General features: G+C 38.7%; 1 protein-coding gene across 1 annotated transcript in view; it reads right to left on the reverse strand.

Moving 5' to 3' along the window:
• The window catches only part of LOC127629571 (protocadherin Fat 3-like), a 198,762-nt gene that overhangs the window by 13,315 nt on the left and 160,298 nt on the right, over positions 1 to 25,149 (reverse strand). Inside the window, exons 18-28 of the mRNA XM_052106671.1 lie at positions 24,318 to 24,455; positions 23,356 to 23,499; positions 23,075 to 23,272; positions 22,160 to 22,384; positions 21,249 to 21,825; positions 18,954 to 19,088; positions 18,686 to 18,843; positions 17,984 to 18,452; positions 14,484 to 14,637; positions 12,654 to 13,324; positions 1,091 to 1,201 (exon numbers count right to left, since the gene is read on the reverse strand). Of these exons, the coding sequence (XP_051962631.1) occupies positions 1,091 to 1,201; positions 12,654 to 13,324; positions 14,484 to 14,637; positions 17,984 to 18,452; positions 18,686 to 18,843; positions 18,954 to 19,088; positions 21,249 to 21,825; positions 22,160 to 22,384; positions 23,075 to 23,272; positions 23,356 to 23,499; positions 24,318 to 24,455 (2,980 nt within the window). The remainder of the gene's footprint in view (positions 1 to 1,090; positions 1,202 to 12,653; positions 13,325 to 14,483; positions 14,638 to 17,983; positions 18,453 to 18,685; positions 18,844 to 18,953; positions 19,089 to 21,248; positions 21,826 to 22,159; positions 22,385 to 23,074; positions 23,273 to 23,355; positions 23,500 to 24,317; positions 24,456 to 25,149) is intronic.

The following is a 25,149-nucleotide window of genomic DNA, read 5'->3' on the forward strand; positions in this document are numbered from 1 at the left end:
GAACGTTCCAGACTTTTTTTTTAAAGTTTATTTTAATTTCATCAACAAAATGGTGTCCAATCAATACTTTTAACAAATGAAAATAGAACTTTTCAAAAAATGTTGCCAAACTTTTATTCAACAGGTGTCTTGCTTGTGATATTTTGATTAATAATAATTATTATTACAGTGAATATTACATTTTACTATACAGTTGTAATACATTTGTATTCAATTTCTTCAATTTCAAGCATCTAGATTATATTTTAAATCGTGCTTTTATTATAACGTGTGTTTTTTGCCGCAAGCTTCACATTTCTGTCACGACTGAGATCTCATCTCTTTACACTGGCTTTTGAGTCTGACAAATTAAATGTAGGACAAAGTTTGGAAGTGTTTTCATTTTAGATTACTGGTGTTTGTGTATGTGGTAATAGTAAAATGTTATGTTTTAAGTGTTATTACTGTGAAGCACTTTGGTCAACTCTGTTGTTTTAAATGTGATATAAATAAAGCTGAGCTAAAATTATAGTTTACATGTGCTGCGTGGTTCACCGTGGCTTAGTGCTCTGCTCTGTCATCTGATACAACGTGAATGATTCTCAATGCCTGTGGAGTTTTTATTGGATGACCGGTCGAATTTAAAGTACACAGCTTATCCACAGTAAGATTGCAGCCTTAAGGTGTATTGACTTGGTACCGAAGTACCGGTACTTTTGAGAACACTAATATAAAGCATCAATTACACGTAACATATTTTTCACTCTTCATTTGGTTGGATTAGCATTTAAAATGCTTGTGAAATATACAGATTTACTTTATGAAATGGCAAATGCCTATATTATCCCAACCAAAATAACTTAAATACATATTGCAATTGCAATTTTTCGTAGGTAGGGACTTCCCAGGAGGACTTGAAGGCAGCAGCACATACACTCACCCACACAAACGCACACATAACTTTGTCCGATTCTTGAAATAATTACTGGACATAACAATGATGAAGATGATGACTAGACAATGAAGAATCCTTAATAAAAGACACGTTTTAAATTCTTTCACAATATGTCAGAAGAAAAGTAAACACACACACAAATGTGCAAGGTCTTACCATTATCGTCACAAGAGTCGGACTGAAAGGAGCTCAGCGAATGGACCTCAGAATTGCTGCCCTTGTTACTGCCTGAGAAACAAGTGACGTCCTCCAGCAAATCCACTTTACCTAAACAGAAATTTCAGAGAGTAAGCATCATAACTCAAACTCATGGTGTCAAGGATTGGCTGGTTAGCATGGTCCAGTTAGCCCATGCTAGTGGAAGCTGTAACTACACATTTAGCAAATAGTTGCAAGACGCATCTTTGTCCATTGATGCCCAAAAAATTTTATTGTTTTGCAAGCAACATATAAATCGCATATATATATATATATGTAATCAATTAAAAGCAATTAATCATGTACCCAGATGGTAATAAGGATATTTCTTCCATATAACCAATTCAAGCATGGAGTACCACCTGTTTTCTCCAGGGGGCAGTAATCGAATCTCCAGCTGTATAGGCAACGTGCAGCTCAAATAGACAAAGATAAAAACAACACTTAACCAAGAGCAGACAACACAAGATGAGAACACATTCTTGCATACAAACAAAGCTTGATGGAGTGCAAATCCGAACCCAGCGATCTCAAGATGCGTTTTTCAAAGTTTCAAACTCCGTTTAACTTGCCACAGCAACACAAACACGGTATGTTTATGACGCAACGCAATGGAACCGAGATGCTCCAAAAGCATTTGTCTCATGCAGGTGTACACCGACGTTATTGAAATAGAACTATTTATAATTATTTAAGAAATATATACGAGTTATTGTTATTTGAGGGGCTTATATTCATGTATGCGATTAATTGTGATTAATTTGAATAATTAATCGGCATGCAATGTAATTAATAGATTAAAAATGGTAATAGATTGACAGCCCTAATATTATAGTGTACTGTATGTTTTGCCAGTGACCAATCTTTTGGAGGGCTCTTAAAAGTGTCAAACCAAAATCACGCACTCATGGAGAAGCATGCACCAGCACAGAAACTGCCATTGAGATGAATGGAAATGTTAACAGATAGTTTATTATACTGCAGGTACTGTATTTTACGCACAATAAAAACAGCTGTTTTGAATTCAGAAAGCCATCTTCACACCTTTCGGTCCTCTGAACTATTCTCTCTGATGGTTGCCTTTTAATCTATTTCTCTTCTCACACATTTTCCCTTTGATCTTTCCTCTAATGGTGTCATGGAAACGGCTGCTTATAACAGCTGCATATAATTGTCTCACTTGGTTTTTCACAGGTGGAGATTTTTAAGACCTAAGAGGTTTTGAATGGAGGACACCACAACCATATAGAAATGAAAAATGAAGTAATTATGGGCAGCAAAAAGCCTCGGAGGATTCTAATGGGCGAGAATATAATGCCCGAAAGAAATGGCTTTCACCATCAACTTCTACAGTAAATGGATCCCATGAACACAAGTTTTGTAACCGGCATTCTTTTTAGTATTTAATACTGTAAAGATTGATATTAAATATTTGAATGGGACATGCATATATACAGGGACTATTAAAATCAGTCTCAGACGACACTCCTGAGGACTGTTTAGAATGTCTGATGCGTATTGCAAAATTAGCAAGAGCTAGGCTGATCACCAGTTCCAATCTGATTGCCTGGCTGCAACGCAATGCAAGGTAACACACTCACGTTTATAAGCACATGCGACAGTGAGCATTCAAAAGAGATCCACAGTTTTGTCTGAGATATTTAGTACCAAGCAAATTAAGTTATTTTGTTTTTCTCAGTTACATTTCATTTTGGATCTATGCACACCCCACCCAAACAACAACAACAACAACAACAGTTTACCACTTTATATATGGGTCAGACAGTCTATTCCTGTCTAAGTGGGTCGTATTTGTCAGAATAATCTGCCAAGTGGACCAGGCTTAGGATGATAGTCAAAATGTTTGGCTGTGCAATACCAATCACAAATTAATTGTTGGATTCTTCTATATCAAGCAATGTACATTGAGGAAGGTGCTTTTAGCAATTATGGAAAGGAGGAAGCTGGGGCTGGCTTGACAAAACACGTAGATATTTATCGTTGCACTTTTCAGTCGCACATAATAAGGCCGTTTTTCAGCAACACCACACTGACAAGCGGATACACACAGACAGCTTCATGTGTCTCTCTTGTCTGCCGCTGTCTCCTCTCATCTAATACTCCCGCCACACCTCACTGGAACTCGAGACCGGTGAGGCACACAGGTGGAGCTCATTCACCACTTATCTTCCCGGCCTCGCTCTGCCCAGACACCGCTCGGCCCCGCCCTTCTCACCACAGTGCCCCTAAGGGGCCGTTCAGACTGAATGTGTTATTGCACTTAAAAAGCTTGACGCAGCGTAATGATTAGAACAGAAAGCGTCTCAAGACATGGTTTTAAAAGTTGAAGTTCTTTTAACCCTTTAAGCTCAGATCTTCTTTAAGCTCAATCAGCAAAAACATCAAACTGATCAGATAGTCATGTATCATATGTTGTCATATGCTCTCAAAGAGTAGAATACAACCAGCCCATTTGTTTTACTCGCAGACAAAAAATATTGTGAATAGCTAAGTATATGTTATGTTATGTTGGTGTTACTTAAAGTGTGCTGCAAATGAAAATAACAGGTATGAATATAAAAGGAACAAAAAATATCATATACCATTATAGGAGGTGATTATCTTTCATTAAGTCAGATACCACTCATTCTGTGAAATCTCATTACTAAAATCATGTCTCCATGCTATGCATAGCTTTAGTCATTGTTGTGTTTGCATGTGTAATTAGTTCTTATGTACAATTATTATGTTTTAATTGTTAAGAGAGGCTTTGGGACACATAGGGATGTTTTGGAACACTGAATTATTTTTGTAATGCTATAACTTTTGATTGCTTTGTCGCATCAACACAAATTGCAGATGTGACCAGGGCAATAAATTGCAACGACTGTACTGTGAGATGCCTAAGACAGCGCTACAGGGAGACAGGAAATCTCAATGCTGTGCGTTACAGGGAAGACATCCTCCTGCTTCATGTTGTACTCTTCCTGCTGGCTCATCCTGACATGACCCTCCAGCATGACAATGCCACCAGCCATACTGCTCGTTCTGTGCATGATCTCCTGCAAGACTGGAATGTCAGTGTTCTGCCATGGCCAGCGAAGAGCCCGGATCTCAATCCCATTGAGCACATCTGGTACCAGTTGGATCGGAAGGTGAGGGCTAGGGCTAGGGCTAGGGCTAGGGCCACCCCCAGAAATGTCCGGGAACTTGCAAGTGCCTTGGTGGAAGAGTGGGGTAACAACTCACAGCAAGAACTGGCAAATCTGGTGCAGTCCATGAGGAGGAGATGCACTGCAGTACTTAATGCAGCTGATACTTTGACCCCCTCTTTGTTCAAGGACACATTATTCCATTTCTGTTAGTCACATGTCTGTGAAACATGTTCAGTTTATGTCTTAGTTGTTGAATCTTTTTATGTTCATACAAATATTTACACATGTTACATTTGCTGAAAATAAAAGCAGTTGAAATTGAGAGGACGCTGAGTTAACAGTATAATGTCAAATCAGAAAAATAAGAAAAAAGGTAAATTTTTGGCTAATTTTCTTTGTGTGATTTTTCAGCAGTTTCTCAGGCTGAGAATGCACCTCAGAATGAATTATTAGTCTGTCGAGCGCATGTTTACATAAAAAAAACAATGAAAAACAACACAGACAGATATCTGTTCCAACAATGCAGAAGTGAATTAAAAGAGCTTCTTCCGGCAGCTAATCTTCTGCTGTAATCACCATATGAAACTGAATTTTTGATTTGGTTAACCAAACGCATCATTAACTGTATTAAAATGATAGCTATTGGGTCGCTGCAGGTGGAGACATTTTTAACAAAAACAAGCTTTTTATTTTCCACATAATGTACGCTTCTAGATAAACTGTCACAGCAGGACAGTGAGCTGAGTTGAAGAAGATAAAAGTGCTGAGCTCTGCCTCTGCATTCACTGATAAACACAAATCTGGCAGCAGTTTTGCTATCTATGATGAAAACAGTCATAGGTCATTTTGCAATCGATATGTTGGAAAACGTTTGAATACTATGCCGTTCTCAGCATTGCCATTGGGTTCATTAAGAATTTGAATAACAAAGTGTAAAGCCCATGGGGGGTTACTGAGATATGTGTGTGTGAAACTGCAGTGGTTTCAGCAAATCTCAGAGTTTTATGAGGTCAAATGCACGTTTAGGGGAAAATGGATTTCATAGAGTCCATGAATAGTTCATACATTAGCATCTCATCCTTTTGATAAACATGTATAAACTTATGCATATACATAAGCGCCATTTTTCTAGATGGATTTCACACTTCCTTTCAGGTGTTGCAATACTTTTTGACATACAATGAATGCTTCAAACGTTCATAGACCCCTGAAAGTGAATCAAACTGAGACCCCCACCCTTATGCATCCTTGCAATTAATATGTCGCTGAATAGTTGTTGGCTAGAAGTTTTCAACAAAGGTCTGCCAGAACACTATACTTTTGTTATGGTTCACAGTGCGGTTTGCTTATAATGTACATTGTGAACGCAAAGCGGGTTCACTTTTTTTTTACATTCACTTAATGTGTATTAGGTTATAAAACAAGCACATAAATATATATTTTCTCAGATATATATTTTCATATCAAAATTCATTCATTTTCTCTTTAAAACAACAGAAAATAGAATATTTTGTTATATTTTATTTTGATATCGCTGCACAATATGGTTCTATTTATTAACATTAGTAAATGCATTCCTACATCCACGGTGCATTTTCACATTGAATAAATGGGTTCATCCAAAAGCTGTTTTTTTGTGTGTAATCTGAGGTAAAGAAGCACAATTTATGATATCAGTGTTATCAGATTTTACTGCTGATTTGAAATATGTTCTTTGATCATAATCTTGTCCAACTCTTTTTAATATTTCGGTGTTCCTCCATTCAAGTAGATAAGAGCTGCAGTGGCACCAACTGGAAATGATCACCCGGGAGCTTTCCAAAGATGGCCGCCAGTGGACTGACTCGTGTGAGTGCAACTTCAAAATAAAAGCGCTTCACGTGCGCTATTAGTAAATGTCTTAATCACTATGAACTGTATGTACAATTGGTTTGATTCAGTATTTTGGGAGAAAATGCGATTGCTAACGTGGACATGCCATCCATGGTTGCTGGACTACAGTGTGCACTGTTATTTCCTTCTTTCTTATATATTAACAGTTTATTCATTAGAAAAATATGATGACTAAACAGAAATCAGAAGAAATGCTTATCTACCATTTCAAATACAATATGATTTTTTTAGATTCTTTTTTACAAAGTTACAATTTTGTGTGAAATTGAGTAAATGTAGTGCTAAATAACAGTTTGTCAATTTATTTTTAGCAATTTTATGTTTATGTTATTTACTGAAATTAAATTGTGTGATATAACAGCATTGTATTGACCTATCGGCCACCCTGCACTCTGGATATTGGCATCGGCCATTTAAAAACCCAGTCAACCACTACTTTCTTTATCTTAGTGTTATTTAAAATTGTATAACATAGTCTTGCTGTGCACATATGTGGACATACATTTTTAGGAAAAAAAATATTTTTTCTATTTGCTCTAGAAAAATAAATAAATGTTTTGCTTGTTTATAAGGTGCTACTAGTTACAAATCCAAAAGGGAAATGGAAAATGGACACAGTTGACTATCCGATCCTGCTTGGTTTGGATGCAGGTATAACCCGACTCTTCTTTTTCCAGAGGATCAAAATTTGTTGCAAAAATTAAGTGATGGTACTTAATGTTCAGTTTCTAGTCTTGTTTTACCTGTCGAGTGGAAAACAATTTTCTATATCTATATAGCCTAACTTAAGCAGTTATAGCCAGTTAGGAGGAGAAATAACGTTAGAAAACTTATGGAGTGGTGGTGTAGTGGCTAAAGCACATATCTGTTAATCTAGAAGATCACTGGTTTGAGCCCCACGGCCACCACCATTGTGTCCTTGAGCAAGGCACTTAACTCCAGGTTGCTCCGGGGGGATTGTCCCTGCAATAAGTGCACTGTAAGTCGCTTTGGATAAAAGCGTCTGCCAAATGCATAAATGTAAATCCCGTTCAATCCTGGAGACTGTTACACCATCTTTAGAAAAACATTCCTTAAATTACAATATATTCATTTTAGTTAGCTATCTAAATTTGTACAATGACTACTGAACAGCAGATGTAGAAACTAACAAATTACAACTACTCTCGTTACAGTACTTGAGTAAATTTTTCAACTTTTTAAGTATAAATAAATAATAGTACTTTTACTTGAGTTGATTAAAAAAGAAGTATTCAACTTCGCTGCAGTTATTTATCACCACAATTACAAAGTACAAAAAAATATAAATGATTTCGGAATTTTTGGGAAGAAGAAATTGGCAAGTTATAAACGCTAAATCTGTTTATAAACTAAATCTGCTGTGCATGGCATGATGGAAGCCCGCATGTCACAGCATCATGAACACAGCAGCTTGTATAAACTGCCGACGGTGTCCTCTCTTCTCTAGCTTCTCCAAGACTTTCTGCCCTGTCACTATACAAGAACTGTAATATTGTGATTTTCTGCATATTTCATTTTATTCTGGAAAGGAGCCGTTCATTCAGGTACGAGGGAACCGTCTGAACACATTTAAGGACTGATCAAACTTCACTTGTTTTTAATGGTAGGCAAAGTTTTAACTGTCAAACATTAACACAATGTAGTTTGACATATAAAGTATGTGGTGATATCTTGTTTACTTGCTACTATATGTCTAAAACAAACTTTTTAAATACCTTAGAAAGGTACACTGCCAATAGTGTCTGAAATGACTGGGGACAAAGGGCAAAAATGCCGCTGAAATAGACAAAAATATCCCAGAAATTCAAAATATGGGGGAAAAATATGCCCACGCAACGAGTTCCCATGTTTTATTAATAATATCTGATATAGTTAATAATAATAATAATTAATAATTCCTTAAATTTATATAGTGCTTTTCTAGGCACTCAAAGCGCTTTACATAGTATAGGGGGAAACTCCTCATCCACCACTAGTGTGCAGCATCCATCTGGAGTGATGCAATAGCAGCCATAGTGCACACCATACACCAGCTATTGGTGGAGAGGAGAGAGTAGAGTTATGTAGCCAATTCAGGGATGGAGATTAATACTAGGCCATGATAGATAGGGGCCAATGGGGGAATTTGGCCAGGACACCAGGGTTACACCCCTACTCTTTACGACAAGTGTCCTGGGATTTTTAATGACCACAGAGCCTCAGGACCTAGATTTAACATCTCATCCGAAGGACGGTGCCTTTTTTTACAGTATAGTGTCCCCATCACACAGACCATAGAGTGAGCACCCCCTGCTGGCCTCACTAATACCACTTCCAGCAGCAACCTTGGTTTTCCCCAGGAGGTCTCCCATCCAAGTACTGGCCAGGCTCAACCCTGCTTAGCTTTAGTGGGCAACCAGTCAAGAGCTGCAGGGTGATATGGCACATCATCACACGCACAGACAGTCTCTCCCTTCTATCAATCCACATCAGTTCGGTATTGTACTCCAGCATTAAATTCCATAACCGTTCGCCCCTCTTCTTTAAAATAAACTGTTCTAGCAGGTAACACTCTCACTCATGGTGTTGTACTGCACATTATGTAGTTTAGAGATGGTTTAGAGACATTTATAATGTTACAAATGTCTATTTCTATTTAAATAAATGTATTCTTAAAATGTTCTGTTTGTCCACGAATCCTCTTGCAGCAATGCAGGTTTTGGCATTTAGAATCTGCTAGTTTAGGACCTGTGAGGAGTCTGTTATTACAAAATGTAATAATAATTTGCAATTCATTATTTTGCCAGTATTTTTGATTAATTTAATGCATCCTTTGTGTTAAAAAAATAGATGTGTATATACTGTATATAATATAATTTTCATAAAGTAACTTGTAACATAATTACTTGTAGTTTTTTAGCAAACTATTCTTACTTGAGTCATAATATTTCTCAGTACTTCTACTTGTACTCAAGTGAATTTTTTCTTCAGTATAAGTACTTTTACTTAAGTAACAAAGTACTCTTTCCAACACAGCTGAACTGTATAGCTAACTAACTAACTAACTAACTGACTGACTTTCCATGAGCAGGGTTATATTAGCTAGCTCATTCATTGCTGTCTCGTTTGTCAACATGTGCTGAAATGATCTTGAATGAGCTAGCATTCTGTAATTAATCTATTCGTTAATTACATTAATCATACTTCATGGGAAAGTTGATTATTTTGTTTAGGCTCCAGTGAGGTTCGAGGTAGAGGCAGTGTATCCTATTTGCTGCAGAAAGTTAATGTCTTTGATATTTCCTACTTATGTTCATTAGATGCTTTCTGAAATAATCCCTTGACATCAAGGGCAACAAATACAGAAATAGAGTCAGTAATGAAAAGGAGGTTGCAGCTGGCTTCTGACCGCAAAGGAGGAAGGAAGAGACTCAAAAAAGGAGTAATAACTTGCCCTTAACCATGCACTCACACACTTACATTAATAAAATCTGTAAATTGATTCAATTAATTGTAATTGATCAAATCAGTCAGTGCAGTTTACTAGTAAACATCCCTGTTTTGATTGTACAAGAGGAAAATATATCCACTACATTTCCTCCATTTCTGTTGTACAAGTGAAAAGAACAGTTTGTTTTTCTCAAAGAGATGCATTTATGGGTTGCAACATCATTTTGTAGCATTTTTCTATTCTCTGAATTGACAGCGGATTAAATTAAAAATCATTCATTTAAAGGGATAGTTCACCCAAAAATGTTTATTCATTCATTCAATAATGTACTCACACTAATGCCATCCCAGACACAAAATAAATCCGGACTAAGTTAAAACTATGGATACAATGGAACTTTCTGTGTAAAATCTTTTCTAATGCCCTCTGATTGTAGAAAAAGGCTTTGTTTGTCTTCAGATGACTGAATTTTAATCATCAAGATCCTGATAAAAAGTTGGACCGGTGCGACCATTTTTAGAATTTAACACCGGTGCTACCACTCTTAAATGTTAGTCTGGAGCCATGTAAATAAATAGATAAATAATTTACAGTGGCATTGCAAGAATTAATTTGCAAGAACAAATCTAAAAATCAGAAAAGATGCAAATGTGTTGTTTTATTCATTACCCAATTAGCACTCTTGCCACCTGATACTCAACCCTCTTCTGGTCTTGGTCTTGAATCGTACTCAACCCTCTTCTGGTCTTGGTCTTGACTCGTACTCAACCCTCTTCTGGTCTTGGTCTTGACTTATACTCAACCCTCTTCTGGTCTTGGTCTTGAATCGTACTCAACCCTCTTCTGGTCTTGACTTGTACTCAACCCTCTTCTGGTCTTGGTCTTGACTTATACTCAACCCTCTTCTGGTCTTGGTCTTGACTCGTACTCAACCCTCTTCTGGTCTTGGTCTTAACTCGTACTCAACCCTCTTCTGGTCTTGTCTTGACTCGTACTCAACCCTCTTCTGGTCTTGGTCTTGACTTATACTCAACCCTCTTCTGGTCTTGGTCTTGACTCGTACTCAACCCTCTTCTGGTCTTGGTCTTGACTTATACTCAACCCTCTTCTGGTCTTGGTCTTGACTCGTACTCAACCCTCTTCTGGTCTTGGTCTTGACTTATACTCAACCCTCTTCTGGTCTTGGTCTTGACTCAAACTCAACCCTCTTCTGGTCTTGGTCTTGACTTATACTCAACCCTCTTCTGGTCTTGGTCTTGACTCGTACTCAACCCTCTTCTGGTCTTGGTCTTGACTTATACTCAACCCTCTTCTGGTCTTGGTCTTGACTCATACTCAACCCTCTTCTGGTCTTGGTCTTGACTCGTACTCAACCCTCTTCTGGTCTTGGTCTTGACTTATACTCAACCCTCTTCTGGTCTTGGTCTTGACTTATACTCAACCCTCTTCTGGTCTTGGTCTTGAATCGTACTCAACCCTCTTCTGGTCTTGGTCTTGACTTATACTCAACCCTCTTCTGGTCTTGTCTTGAATCGTACTCAGCCCTCTTCTGGTCTTGGTCTTGACTCGTACTCAACCCTCTTCTGGTCTTGACTTATACTCAACCCTCTTCTGGTCTTGCCTCATAATCAACCCTCTTTTGGTCTTGGTCTTGACTCATATTCAACCCTCTCCTGGTCTTGGTCTTGACTCATAATCAACCCTCTTCTGGTCTTGACTCATATTCAACCCTCATCTGATCTTGGTCTTGACTCATACTCAACCCTCTTCTGGTCTTGGTTTTGACTCATACTCAACCCTCTTCTGGTCTCGGACTGAACTTGGACTCAGATAAGCTGGTCTCGACTACAATACTGGTCAATAGAGCTCCGTTAAAAGAGAACGAAACCTCAAACACAACATTCCATAGGTCTGTGACATCCTTAGTGAAAATAAAGACATTTTTGAACTGGCTAGTGTCACCCTGGCTTTAATATATTGTTATGAGAAGGATCACGTGTCACAGCGTCGCTTCGCGTCTGGTTAGAACATGGCGTGAAGTGGGAATTAGTTTTCTTTGATGGTTTCTTTTCATCAGGATGTGGTATTTGCAATATGATCATAGCAACCAAAGATAAAAGTAAAACCATTATAACATGGACAGCAACCATAAAAACAATTATGCCATTTTTCAAGAACAACACATCCCAAATTGAAATTGTATTCACGCACTACCCTGTTTTATTGATCTATTGATTGAAAGCCTTAGCTACAATTTCTGTCTGTTCATGGTACAGATTTCTCCTTTATTCCTTTTCAATGCTGTCAGGGCTATTTAATATGATTTTAAACTAGTTTAATCATTAACACATTATGGACTTTCATAGTGGTTTTAAACAATCAATGGCGAATCCGCGACCCAGGATGCGCACCATAAACCGCTGTGAGTAGCACATCCTGGGTCGCGGATTCGCCATTGAGGATGCAAGAGGTCGCACTGGTACGACTACTAAGTTGGCCGACTCTCTGATTGTTCGCTGTTGCTTTTTGTTGCGTTAGAGAAATATAAAATGGCAAACGTTCAAAACGCAAATGGAAACAACTCTACCTGGATCAGTCAGCATGGCTCAAGGCTCAATGGACATACAGCGCAGAGCATGTGTGTTTACACATGGACCGGTCTCGAGTGCATCTGAGAGTCTCTTGCAAAGTTTAATTGCACTGTTAGGAAAAATGGTAGTCGCAGTTTGGAGCCCTGCATAGCACAAGTCAGAACAGAGTGAAGGTCTGTCCTAGTATGTTTATCAAGCCAACATAAATGGACTGAGACCCATTTAAAGCTAAAGTGGACCAAAAATTTATTTCAGTTCACTTTCAAGGTCAGGGAAAGTGTGAACGCAAAGGGACCTGTATCTTATTTCATCCAATTAACTTTTTGGTCCCCTTAAAGAGATCTGAATTTGCTTTTAAAGAAGACTCAAGTGTGAAAAGTTTCTTGAAAATATACACTCAAACAAAGATATTATAGATATCTCTTTCTCACCTTCCTCTTCCCAGGGGCTCTTGCGTAGTGAGTCACAGTCAGACCGGCATGGCGATACAGGTGGCAAATTTGGCGCAACGCTACACACGACCAAGCCCCTTCGGTTGGTTCCACCTAGTATCCGTGGTGACTCCGATGGATGGAAAGTGCTCATTTCCATTAGCTCCATGCCTCTGCTATCTCCTGCCCGTTTCTCAAGGGTTCCCCGGGCATCTCCAGGAAAACACGGCGTGTACGCCATGGGTCTGATGGGAACCTGAGGTGGGCCGATCATACTTCCATCTGTGTACAAGCTGATTGGCTCTCCAATGGTGCAGCGCAGTGGGTAATGCCCGCCGTTGGCTTTGTGCAACAGGGCAGCCGTAGCCGGATCCTGAATCATGGAGAGGTTATTCCGCGAATAGCTCTTCTGGAAAACCTTCTTCCGGAAGGCAATGAACAGGAATATGAGTGTGAGGATAAGGAAGAGCACGACTGCGATGCCGATGAGCTCCTCCTTCCCCACATAGGCATGGCCAGCCTGCATGTCAGGAACCAGCACAGGGCGAACGGAACAAGCGCTCCCCACGAAACCCAGCGTGCAGTTGCAGTAGAACGAGCCGAAAGTGTTGACGCACATGCCGCCATTCTCACACAGCTCGCGTTCACACTCATTTACGTCCTCTTCACAACTGCATGGGAGAAATAAACAAAACACATGTTAAAGTCTCCCCTTGGGTTTTTATCGCATCATTTCAGTGTCTTAGCCCAGCTATACATTTTATTGGCAGAAATGAATCAGTCTACAAATGGACTGAAAAGGCTGGCAAAAGTGGTGTAGCAACCATTATGTTGGATTAAAAAAATATTACCAAATAATACCATAGCATAACGATCATCCAATCAAAACGAAGTAAAAGCAAGTCCTGCTCTACACTAGTTTTCACAGAATTTTCTGTTGTACTCAGAAATCCATATTATGGAAGTTAAAAGGATTGCAAAAGCCTTTTCAAAACATTCAAAGAAGTAAAGAAAGCACATTTTCTTTACTGTAGTTGTGTGAGAGGACTTGTTAAAAGAGTGTGCTTTGGATTTGGTGTATGACTAAAGACATGTTGTGTGTGCATAACATGCACGATTCAAGTGTTTGTGTCAGAACTAGAGTATTAAATGACCAAATAAAAGTGTTTCTGTGGTCTGCGATGAATTACATTAGCATAACCCACAAGAGACTGCAGCAATATAATCTCCTCCATAAATAGAAAGAGAAACAGAGGATGAAAAGATTTTTTCAAGAAACTGATGCTGCTCAAAAGTAGATATACTGATGCCACCATCTTGTGGCCACAGATTGTAATAAAGTCCTCTCTTTCACTACATTCTGTATATCACATACACAGCACTCAATACTTGTTTGCTAACCTATATATATATATATATTGAATATGCTAATATGACATTAATAGCACCCATATACTGTATATTCATTATATATTAGAGCTGCACGATTATGAAGAAAACCATAATTGCCAATTGTTTCCTTTGATATTGTAATAACAATGATTCATTTTGATTAATACATTTTACATTAAAATACGTATTTTGTGTGGAGCAGTTGCATATATATATATATATATGATATATATATATATATATACATATATATATATATATAATACAATAAATTATTGAAAACATTGTGCGTTGTAAACATGTTGTCATCTTGAATGCTAAAATGTAAATGTGAAACAATCATGACAAAAAAGAACTCTGATATTGAGGTAAAAAATGGGGCTCTATCTTTAAATTTAAAAGCGAACTAAAACAAATATATGTAGTTGGTAAACTGACGTTGGGCCTGCGTATCCTCTCTTGCAGCTGCAGATGAAGGCGTTTCCGATGGGTTTACATATGCCGCCATTCTGACACGGGTTTGGCACACACACACTGATTTCTGTCTCACAGCGCCCTCCAGTGTACAGAGCATTGCAACTGCAGGAAAAACCTGAAAGAGGGACACATAAGAGCGCAGTGTTCATGAATTGCAAAACAACTTTTGAGACACACACTCACACACCATTGGGAAATCACATGGAAAATGTCAGCGAGCAAATAGTACACTGGTTTTGTCAGTGCTATCCACAAACAAACAGACACTAGTGCAAACACTCAAGCACAGGCGACCTTTACAAAGAGGATGAGTACAGCATAAACCACAACTCTCATAACACTGCTCCATTCACCCAGTGCCAGTGAAAGACAGTGATAGAGAAAGGTGACTGCAATAAGAGAGAGAAGTGACAAGCTGAGATGAAACCAGAAAAAATTTGACGAAATGAAGAGATAGAAGACAGAACGACACAATACAAAATGAGTAGATGGGACATGATGAAAAGATGAGACAAGAATACAGAACACCACGAAGAGACGAGACGAGAAGACACAAGACAAGAAGAGAAAACATGAGATGGGATGAGCGTAGAAGAAAATAAGACGAGATGAAAGAAGAGACGAGTTGTGAAGAGAAGAGATGAGAAGACAAAAGCTAAGAGAAAAAATAAGAAGACAAAAAGAGATGACATGAGACGAGGAGACTTACTAATGAGAGAAGATGAGGAGTGAATAGATGAGAAAAGAAGATACAAAAAGAGATGAAGGACAAGAAGTCAAGCGACAAGTGATTAGATAAGACAAGAGAACAACACAAAATGAGAAAAGACAAGACGCAATGAGAATATAAGAGACAAGACAATCACAACCAGTAGAGACTGAGAAGAGAAGTGATGAAATGAGATGAGACAATTCAAGAACATTTGTAAGGAAAAGGACAAGACAAAACAAGACTGAGACAAAATGAGACAACATAATACAAATCAAGATATGTGATGAGAAAAGAGGACAAGACAAAACATGAAGAGACAAGACGAGAAGAGACAAAACAGTACAAGAAGAGAAGAGGACAAGATTACAAGAGGGAGACAAAATGAGACAAGATAATACAAGACAAGAATAGACGAAACAAGACAAGACAATACACAACGAGCAGAGATTCAATGAGAAGAGAAGTGATAAAATGAGAGAAGACAATTCAAGGCAATAAGATAGGTGATGAGAAGAGGACATGAAAAAAATAAGAAAAAGACAAAATTCGACGAAAGGAGATGAAATGAGACGAGACAATTCAAGACAAGAGATAAGACAAAACAAAACAAGATTGAGACAAAACGAGAATACAATACAAGAAGATCCACGATGAGAAAAGAAGACAAGACCAAACAAGAAGAGACAAAACAATACAAGATAAGAAGAGTTATGATGAGAACAGGATAAGACGAGAAGAGATGAAATGAGACAATACACAATGAGCAGAAACTCAATGAGAAGAAAAGTGATTAAATGAGACAAGACGAGAAGATATGGGATGAGAGTAGAACATAATAGACAAGATGAAAGATGAGATGAGTTTTGAAGAAGAGATGAGAAGACAAAAGTTAAGACAAAAAGAAAAGAATCAAAGAGATCACATGAGATGAGGAGATTTACTAATGAGAGAAGAGACAAGATGAGGAGCGAATAGATGAGAAAAGACAAGACGAGCAGAGATGAAAAAAATTAAACAAGGAGAGAAGAGACAAAAAGAGACAAGTCAAATGACAAGTGATGAGATAAGATGATAACAACACAAAATGAGAAAAGACAAGACACAATGAGAATATAAGAGACAAGGCAAGACGATCACAACCAGTAGAGACTCAATGAAAATTGATGAAATGAGATGAGACAATTCAAGATGAGAAGATTTGTAATGAAAAGGACAAGACAAAAAGAGACAAGAGGAGACAAAACAAGACAAGAAAATACAAGATGAGAAGAGACATGACAAAATAAAACAAGACAACATAATACAAATCAAGATATATGAGGAGAAAAGAGGACAAGACAAAACATGAATAGTCGAGACAAGATGATACAAGAGGAGATGAAATGAGAAAATACAATTTAAGACAAGATGAGAAGAGGACTAGACAAGACAAAATGATACAAGACAAGAAGAAATGAAACGAGACCAGACAATACACAATGAGCAGAGACTCGATGAGAAGTGATGACAATTCAAGATGAGCAGGTACGTTATGACAAAAGGACAAAACAAGAAGAAACAAGACAAGACAATGCAAGATGAGATGAAATAGGACATATAACAGTATGGCGTATGTACATGTGCAAATGAGAATATATGTGCAAGGTAGGGGTATGTACATTTATTGAATTAAATGAGTGAATTTACATATATGCATGACATATTTATACATTATTGCACTATAGGGGAGTCCTAAAGCAGTTTAATTGTTCATGAGGAAAATGGCCTGAGCGTAAAAACTGTTCTTGTGCCTGGATGTCCAGGCACTCAGTGCTCTGTAGCGCCAGCCAGAGGGCAGCAGTTCAAAGAGTTTCTGTGACCCTACCTGCACGTTTCCTAACTCTGGAGACGTACAGGGGTTGGAGGGTGGGCTGGAGGGTCCTAATAATCCTCTCAGCAGTCCTGACTGATTTGGTGGCTGAACCAAACCAGACATTTATAGATGTACATGGGACAGACACACTCTTGGCCAAGTAGAACTGTGTCAGCAGCTGCAGTAGCAGGTTGAACTTTCTCCACTTGCGAAGGAAGAACAGCCTCTGCTGAGCCTTCTTCACAATGGAGTCTATGTGGGTGTCCTTCTTCAGGTCCTGAGAGATGGTAGAGCCTAGAAACCATCATCTCCACTCTTTTGAGCATGTTCAACTCAAGGTTGTTGTGACCGCACCAGACAGCCAGCTGTTTAACTTCCCGTCTGTATGCAGACCATTCACCGTAGACTCGAGAACGAGAATTGGCGCAATGAGAAGAGACCAAGACAAAAAGAGACAAGACAAGGCGAGAAGGGTGAGAATACAAGACACAAGATGAGTGGGATGAGTGTAGATGAGAAAAGACGATACGAAAGAAGAGAAGATATTTGAAGGGATAAGATGAGAGATAAGACGAGAAACCAAAAGGCAAAAGAAGAGAAGTAGAGCATTTGTGAAGCAGGAACACAGCTGATTTAATCATCATAAATGGTCATTTGGTCTCCACCAGACTCGGCAGTTTTGAATTAAAGCTTCCATTTACCAGACAGAAGCTGAGGTGATTTGACTTGAGCCAGAACTGAGCAAAGCTTATTATCAGAGTAATTATATCACAGTATGAGACTAATTTGAAAGTAATTGAAGGAACCAGGAGGATTAATAATAAAATTAAGATTAATCATGAAGAAATCCTAAAACCAGACGTTTCTAGAAGGCTAAGCATCCACACACACACTCACCTCCAGATGGAAGGCTGATGCAAGTGGCGCCATTGAGACAGGGCTGGGCAGCACACGCATCGGGATAGAGAACGCATCCCAGTTTAAGATCCGTCAATCCCACCACCTCCGCGTACGGGCTTCGTTTGTTCTGCAGAGGAAGTTCATTGTCGTTCAGAACAACGGAGTCCAGACATCCCTGAAAGCCGTTACTGACCCGCGGGCCTTTGTGTTCTGTCAGGCTGCGGGCGTCTGGAGGCAATACCTGCGCCCCAAAGTATATAGACAAATCAGCTCCTAAAGGACGGAATTTAGGCGTAGCTAGACGACGTTCTACGTATGTGTCGTCTAACGACAGGCTGCTGTAGTTTCCTCGTAACTCTAGGGCCATATGATGCCAGAATCCGTCGTTGATTGGTCGGCCGGAGATTCCAATGCTCCTGGGACTGTTGCCGCAATCCAACTGGAACCACAGCTTTCCCTCCTCAATCTGTCAATACAGTACAAAGAGGCGGGGCTTACTGACATTTAGAATTGTCTTGATTTTCAGGTACTGTGTAAGGACAACAGACAGGAGCCCAGGGGTGATATACTTAAGGGATAATGTACAGCCAAGCTGGTTGTTATCATAAAAATAAACCCTGACAGGGTGATCAGGACCCCTCAGGAATTAAGTAAGTGTTAGTATGTTTAATTGAGTGTAAATATGCAAAACAGCGGTACCTTCAGTACAGTGCAGGGGTCAGCATGTGTGTACATGATGATTCCTTTACTCTGCAGAGTTCTGATCCGGAGAGCTAACTTCAGCTCTCCACTTCTGTCTGCATCTGTCACTCTGTACTTTATATAACTATTTCCAGAGAAACTCAGAGAGGTGTGTCCTGAAACAAACACATACACACGGAATGGTCATTGTTAGTGTCAAAATCGAAAAACAAAGACATACATTGTGATGCATATGGAAAGGCTTCACCCAGGGGTTAGAATTTACCTGCACACTCTCCCAGTTTACCCAGGGGACACTGACACGCGTAAGGTCCCCTGCTGCTGTCCGTGCCGACGCACTGCATGTCACCAGGACATCTCATCTCGTCACAAAACTCCGAGCCTGCAGAACAACTCCCATCTGAGATAGAGGAGAAATTAGTCTTATACTGTGTCCTCACTGCTGCATGAGGTGACACAATCACAATAAATGAAGACACTTTCTCAGCCATCCTGGTCCCAGAAGTATTTTTTCCATAATTTCTTTCCATAGAAATTTCACAAAAATCCTTCTAAAAAGAGTTTTAAGACATGAACCAAACCAACCAGCTCTGAGATGAATTACAACATTGCAAACTTTAATTTGAAGCAAAAACTTTTTGAATATGGGTCAAAAAAATAAAGGTACAACATCTTTAATGAGGGTATGAACTACTGTACAATCCCATGAGGCATTGTGAGTGAAAATGTAAAAATATAAAACTATTGATTTTAAAGTTGTTGATTGAAAGCATGTTGTTTTCAAAATACTAAAGAACAGTGCAAAATAGATATAAGTAGTTTAAGAGTGCAGGGAGAGTGGCTAATTGCATCATTCACAGTACGTACTGAAAGTGGGCGGTCGCTGCAGAGCACTTCTGGCGCACTTTGTTGGCCACGATTCTCTGATTGGTGGATTGTTTTCCTGTAGTATCGTTAATTTATTCACCAGGAATTCCGATATTAAATAAATATTCCAGGTTCAATACAAGTTAACCTCAATCGACAGCATTTGTGGCATAACGTTGTTTACCACATAAAAAATAAATAAAATAAAATACAAAAATCGAGGTTACAGTAAGGCACTTACAATGGAGGGGTACATTTTTGGAGGGTTTAAAGGTAGAAAAGATTACACTTTTAAAAGCACTTACAGGGTCCGTACAGCTTTTTAAGAGTGAAATTCAAGCACCTTTCAAACATTTTCAAGGTCTCTTAAATCATCAGGCCAAAATGTCCAAAACAAATGCATGCAGTTACAGTCTCCAGTTAGCTTCATCACTTTTTCTGGGACAGGGGATTTTGGCCAGTGTAAATACGGAGTGGCTAGTGATTTTGGAACACCACTAGCCACAGTTGCCAGTTAGCCAAAAAGTTCATGTAAAGCCCTGTGCACACATACAGCTGAAATACATTTTTGTGTGAAGGGACTGTTCCCCCCCACACCAGTATAAGACGTGACTGGATTTATCAGACTGACTTGAAGAATATTGTTATTCTTAATATGTTATTATGAATAGTATGAGTGATTTCAGCTGTTCTGACAAATATGCAAAAATATGTCATGTCTATAAATATATACACCCAGGTTCAGGCACACATTCAAAAAGGCCTTTGAACATGTAACACTGCTTATCAGCAAAACTGGGTTTCTGCAAGTTTAAACTTTTTTTTCCACTTATATACATATATACAAATATACATTTGTGTTTATCATATTAAAATGTGTAAATGTACCAACAAATATTTAAACAACAACAATTTACCTACAAATTATACTAAATTATTTAATGTAAAACATCATGCGGGGACGTCTGTGACAACTGAAGAGATTTCATTAGCAAACTGTAATAATATATTACTGTAATATAATATTAAATGTTTATTACTGAATATGTAAATGTTTTTATTTACATGTAAATGTAAATATTTCGGTCATAATTTCATTACATTCACACAGCGTTGGTCCTATTAAACCCTTAAGCCTTTAATAGTAAACTGAAGACATTTGTATTTCTTGTTTAGTTTTTTTCTTTAAACATGCTCCTTATTTACAATGTTGTGAAATGCCACCTCCTCCACCTGTGCCCCAGTGTCACATTATTACAAGAATGTTTTGAATTATACAGTTTACACTACACGAATTTACTCGCCCGACAGTTTTGTGGAGATCGCCGACAAAAGCCTGAAATTGTAGGCAAATCAGAGCTCGCTCCCGTGTGCGACGAACGCAATGTATGAACTATCAAAGATGCGTTCGCTGACACATCGCCGATGTCAGCGAGATATCTAGAATGTTAAATACCTGGACCTGTCTGCTGAAATAACATGGACTGATGCATATAACATTGATTAACAACCTCAGAGCCCACAGTAGGTCGGTCTTTACAGGTTTAAAAGTTTTCTCTTATGGAAACAAACATTTATGGGATTTTTACTTCTGGAACCCGAATGTTGCACTCTATAATAGGGAGTGGGATATAGGCCAATGAGATTTCACTGTGGGCGGGACTCGTTGAGGCTGCTTAGGACAAAAACTCACCGCTACACACACATCGTGTGTTCCTGTGGAACTTAGGCGACACAAAGCTGGTTTTAGTGGAGCTGTATGTTAGCAGACTGTGTGAGTCCAGCGTGATGGTTTGTTCACACCGAGCCTCCCTGCAGTCCAGACCCGAGCAGTTCTTATCCAAAACCGCCGACACTCTCAAAACCTGGTCTAACTGACGGCGAGCCGAGCTCAGCTTCTGCGTCACGAACGCTGCCTTGTAAAACCCTCCCCCTTCTGGCATCTCCACGGCAACCAGCAGGTCCAGCTGCCCGGTGGATTCCACGGGCTGTACACTAAGCACATGCAGAGCGTCAGGGCGGGGCGTTGCCATGACACTGGAAAGAACCCTTCGGACTGAGGTGAGGTGACGGGATACAAAGTCGTGAGGGGAGACTCGATCGAAACGGACTGTCACGGCGTCGTGGAGCATCTCGACAGAGGCCTGCTCCACATGCACACTCACTGGAATGCTCACAGTGAAGCGGCCATCTGTTACAGTAGCGTTAAGGGTGTAGTGACCCGCGTCCAGTCCACTCAGAGCGATGATTCGGCCGTCTTGAGGGTTCACCTGGAAGAAAGAGAGAGATGTCACCAATATATTATATGGTTCCAATTTTTTTTGACCAATCAAAACATTTCATAGAGCGTGCACACACAAAAATCAATCTCTAGCCAATTAAATAAATGAGGGCTGTATGAGGGTGAGTAAATAATGACAGAATATTTATTTTTGGGTTGATGTATTTATTTGATATAGAGCAATGTGAAGCAGAACTTTAAACCAATGAGATTTTACAGTGGGCGGGGCCTACTATTTCATGGAGTTTTACCACCTGGTTTGCGCACTACTATGTGTCAAGCTGTCAAAACACAAATCCAATGGGAAACACACACTCATATACCTTGAAGAGGCTGCTCTGCTGGTGTGAATGGCCGTAGGTGAGTATATCAAAAGCGTCCTGGTCCGTTGCGTGTATCTGACCAATCACACCTCCCGGAAACTCGTCCTCCATGGTTACGATGTGAACGTGCAAAGGCAATGCCACTGGCTTATGCATGCTCTCCTCTATTACACGCACCAAAAAAGTCGCCGTCGATGACAAGGGCGGTCTACCGGAGTCACTGGCCTTTGATGCAAAAGTAGAGGTGAGTAAGCATCAATCAAGGAACTGAACAATCAGGATTTATAGTCAGAAAGAAGCTTCTGAATAGCACCATTTGTAACACTAAAATGTTTGTGTAATTTAATTAATTTAAAAACCATTATATAATATAACCGTTATTTAGATTAATCATTTAAAATACAAACATACTGTATATGGAAGCCCTGAAGTGCAAGATGAAAAAAAAAATTGTGCCTTTTTATTATTTATATTGTCTATGGGTTTCCCCATTTTTCATACTTCAACAATATGGGAACACAATGGGCAATTTATTTTGTACTATATATATATATATATATATATATATATATATATATATATATATATATATATATATATATATAAAATAATTATTTAATTAGTTTCATATTTCTTTCTCAAAATATATATATATTTTTTATTTTATAATAAATTAATACATATTAATAAATAATATTTTTTTTTATAAAATATAAATGTTTTTTTCATATATTTTTAAGGAACTCTGGTACAATTTATTCCCACTTTGCAGTTCAGGATTTCTGTTAAAATTACATACAAATTATATTTGTATGTATGTCCATATAAAATGTATTTTACATTTACAAATATTTTTTTAAATTTTTTATATATATATATAAAAATACAAAAAATATTTGTTCAGTATTTCCTCACCTGCACGTTAATAATGTATTCAGTGCCTTCTGACCTACGAAACATCCGATTGGCTGTCAGCAACCCTTCCCCATTCAGCTTAAACAATGCCCCTTCATTTCCTGAAACAATGCTGAAATGGAAGGGAGGGCCATTATGGCTTGCGTCCTGATCGATGACAGACAGCTGCAGGACAATCGTTCCCAATGGCTTGTTCTCCTGTTGATGAGTAAAGCTCATGTTACATTGGTGAAATTACTTGGACGTGATTGGCTGATTTAACCATGCACTCATTATTGTACCTGTATAACTGCAGTGTGATTAGCTGGAGTGAAAGTGGGCGGGTTATCGTTGACGTCAGAGAGGTCGATGTTGACCTGGACTGTGGAGGACATGGCAGGTGTGCCACTGTCAAGAGCTCTCACTGACAATGAGTAACCAGCCATCTATTGAGAGAGAGAGAGAGAGAGAGAGAGAGAGAGAGCGATAGCACCATCTAGAATTAACAATTACTTTATTAAGTCAAATGCCTAGAGGAAATAAGGGACAACTGTCATTGCTCTGGGAATTACAATGTGTTTGTCCGAGAAAAATTCAGTTCATAATGTAAAGAAACCATCTAGTGGTGACGATTATATTACATCATATACAACTGGCCACAACAGTGAAGCTTTTTCAGCCTTTTATCAATGACCAAAGCACCCGAGCCTCCCTAAAACCACCTTTTCATGCTATTTTATTTATTTTAAGAGTATACAGGTGTAATTAGTGGTGCTTGACTCTTCCTACTGCTCATATTTAGGGTTAGAAATATCTAACCCAAAGTATTTAACTTCAAACACTTTTTGTGGTACAGACAAGAATGATACCTCAAATCATGCGGCTTGATAAGAAGAGGTGTGCTAGTAATTTTCAAAGGGAGATTCTTTTCATTTAGGCCAGCAAACAACCACCTAGCAACCACCCATAACACCCTAGCAACCACCTAGCAATGCTTTGGCAACCACCCACAAAATCCTTCTATCGTCGCTGTGACTCAACAGAAAATGAAAAAATAAAATAAAATAATGTACTATTTTCGTAATATTCAGCATTAAATTAATAGCTACAGCTATGTCTGGAGGATTTGATTCCTCCATGGCAGACATAGCTGCTCCTTGCTGATCTGTCACTTTAAATAAATCCTTTGTCCTATTTAATGCCTTTTTTCACCCTCAGTCATGTTGGTTGTTATGGTAACGGTCACCGTGGCGAAGTCTCTCACCGTTTCTCGATCCAGCAGCTTGTTGACTTTTATCTGGCCCGTGATTGGCTCGATGAAGAACTGATTCTCTCGGTCGCCACTGACGATGGAATAGAGGATGTCGCTGTTCGCCTGGCTGTCAACATCCTCTGCTGTCACCTAGGCAACAGAAACAACAGACCAAATTATTATATGAATCTAAAATATTAAAATACATTGAATCTTTTTCTTATTCAATATTTCTGACTTGTTTTCCAGTAAAATTATCTAAACTAGAGGTAGGCCGATTGTAAAGGGATCAATGGAAAGGAGGCGGCGAGAACCGGCTTTACAATATAAATAATAGTTTTAATGATCAACTTAAAAGACAACATAAACACACACATGACGGACATGTCCGTAAACGATCTCTCTCTCCCGCACGATCCCCTGCAGTCAGCCTTTAACCCTCACGGAGGCATAATTAGCCTAATACGGGACCGGGTGTGTAGGATCACGACCCGGTCCCGCCCTCCGCCCTGCCACACCGATATATTGGTTTTACCGATTAATCGGTGCCAGTAGTTGCTTTTTGGAACTATCGGTTATTGGCAAAAATATGTTGATAGTTGCAGATAGTTTTTTCATCATTTAATCATTTCAAAATAAGAGTCCCCAGTGTGTTTTGGGCTTGTTTATGCTTAAAAGTCCCGCATTATGTACCAAATCATAATTTTTTCTAGTTATTAACTAGGATTTTGGTTGAAAAATAAAATCTGGGATTTTATTCATTTTGGACTCTTTGTCTTTGCCCGCCATAATAAAGAAAGTATATATTTTTTAAATATTATAAAATATTTTATAAATCAATTTG

This window comes from Xyrauchen texanus, chromosome 36, assembly GCF_025860055.1.
Source record: "Xyrauchen texanus isolate HMW12.3.18 chromosome 36, RBS_HiC_50CHRs, whole genome shotgun sequence".
NCBI lineage: Eukaryota > Metazoa > Chordata > Actinopteri > Cypriniformes > Catostomidae > Xyrauchen > Xyrauchen texanus.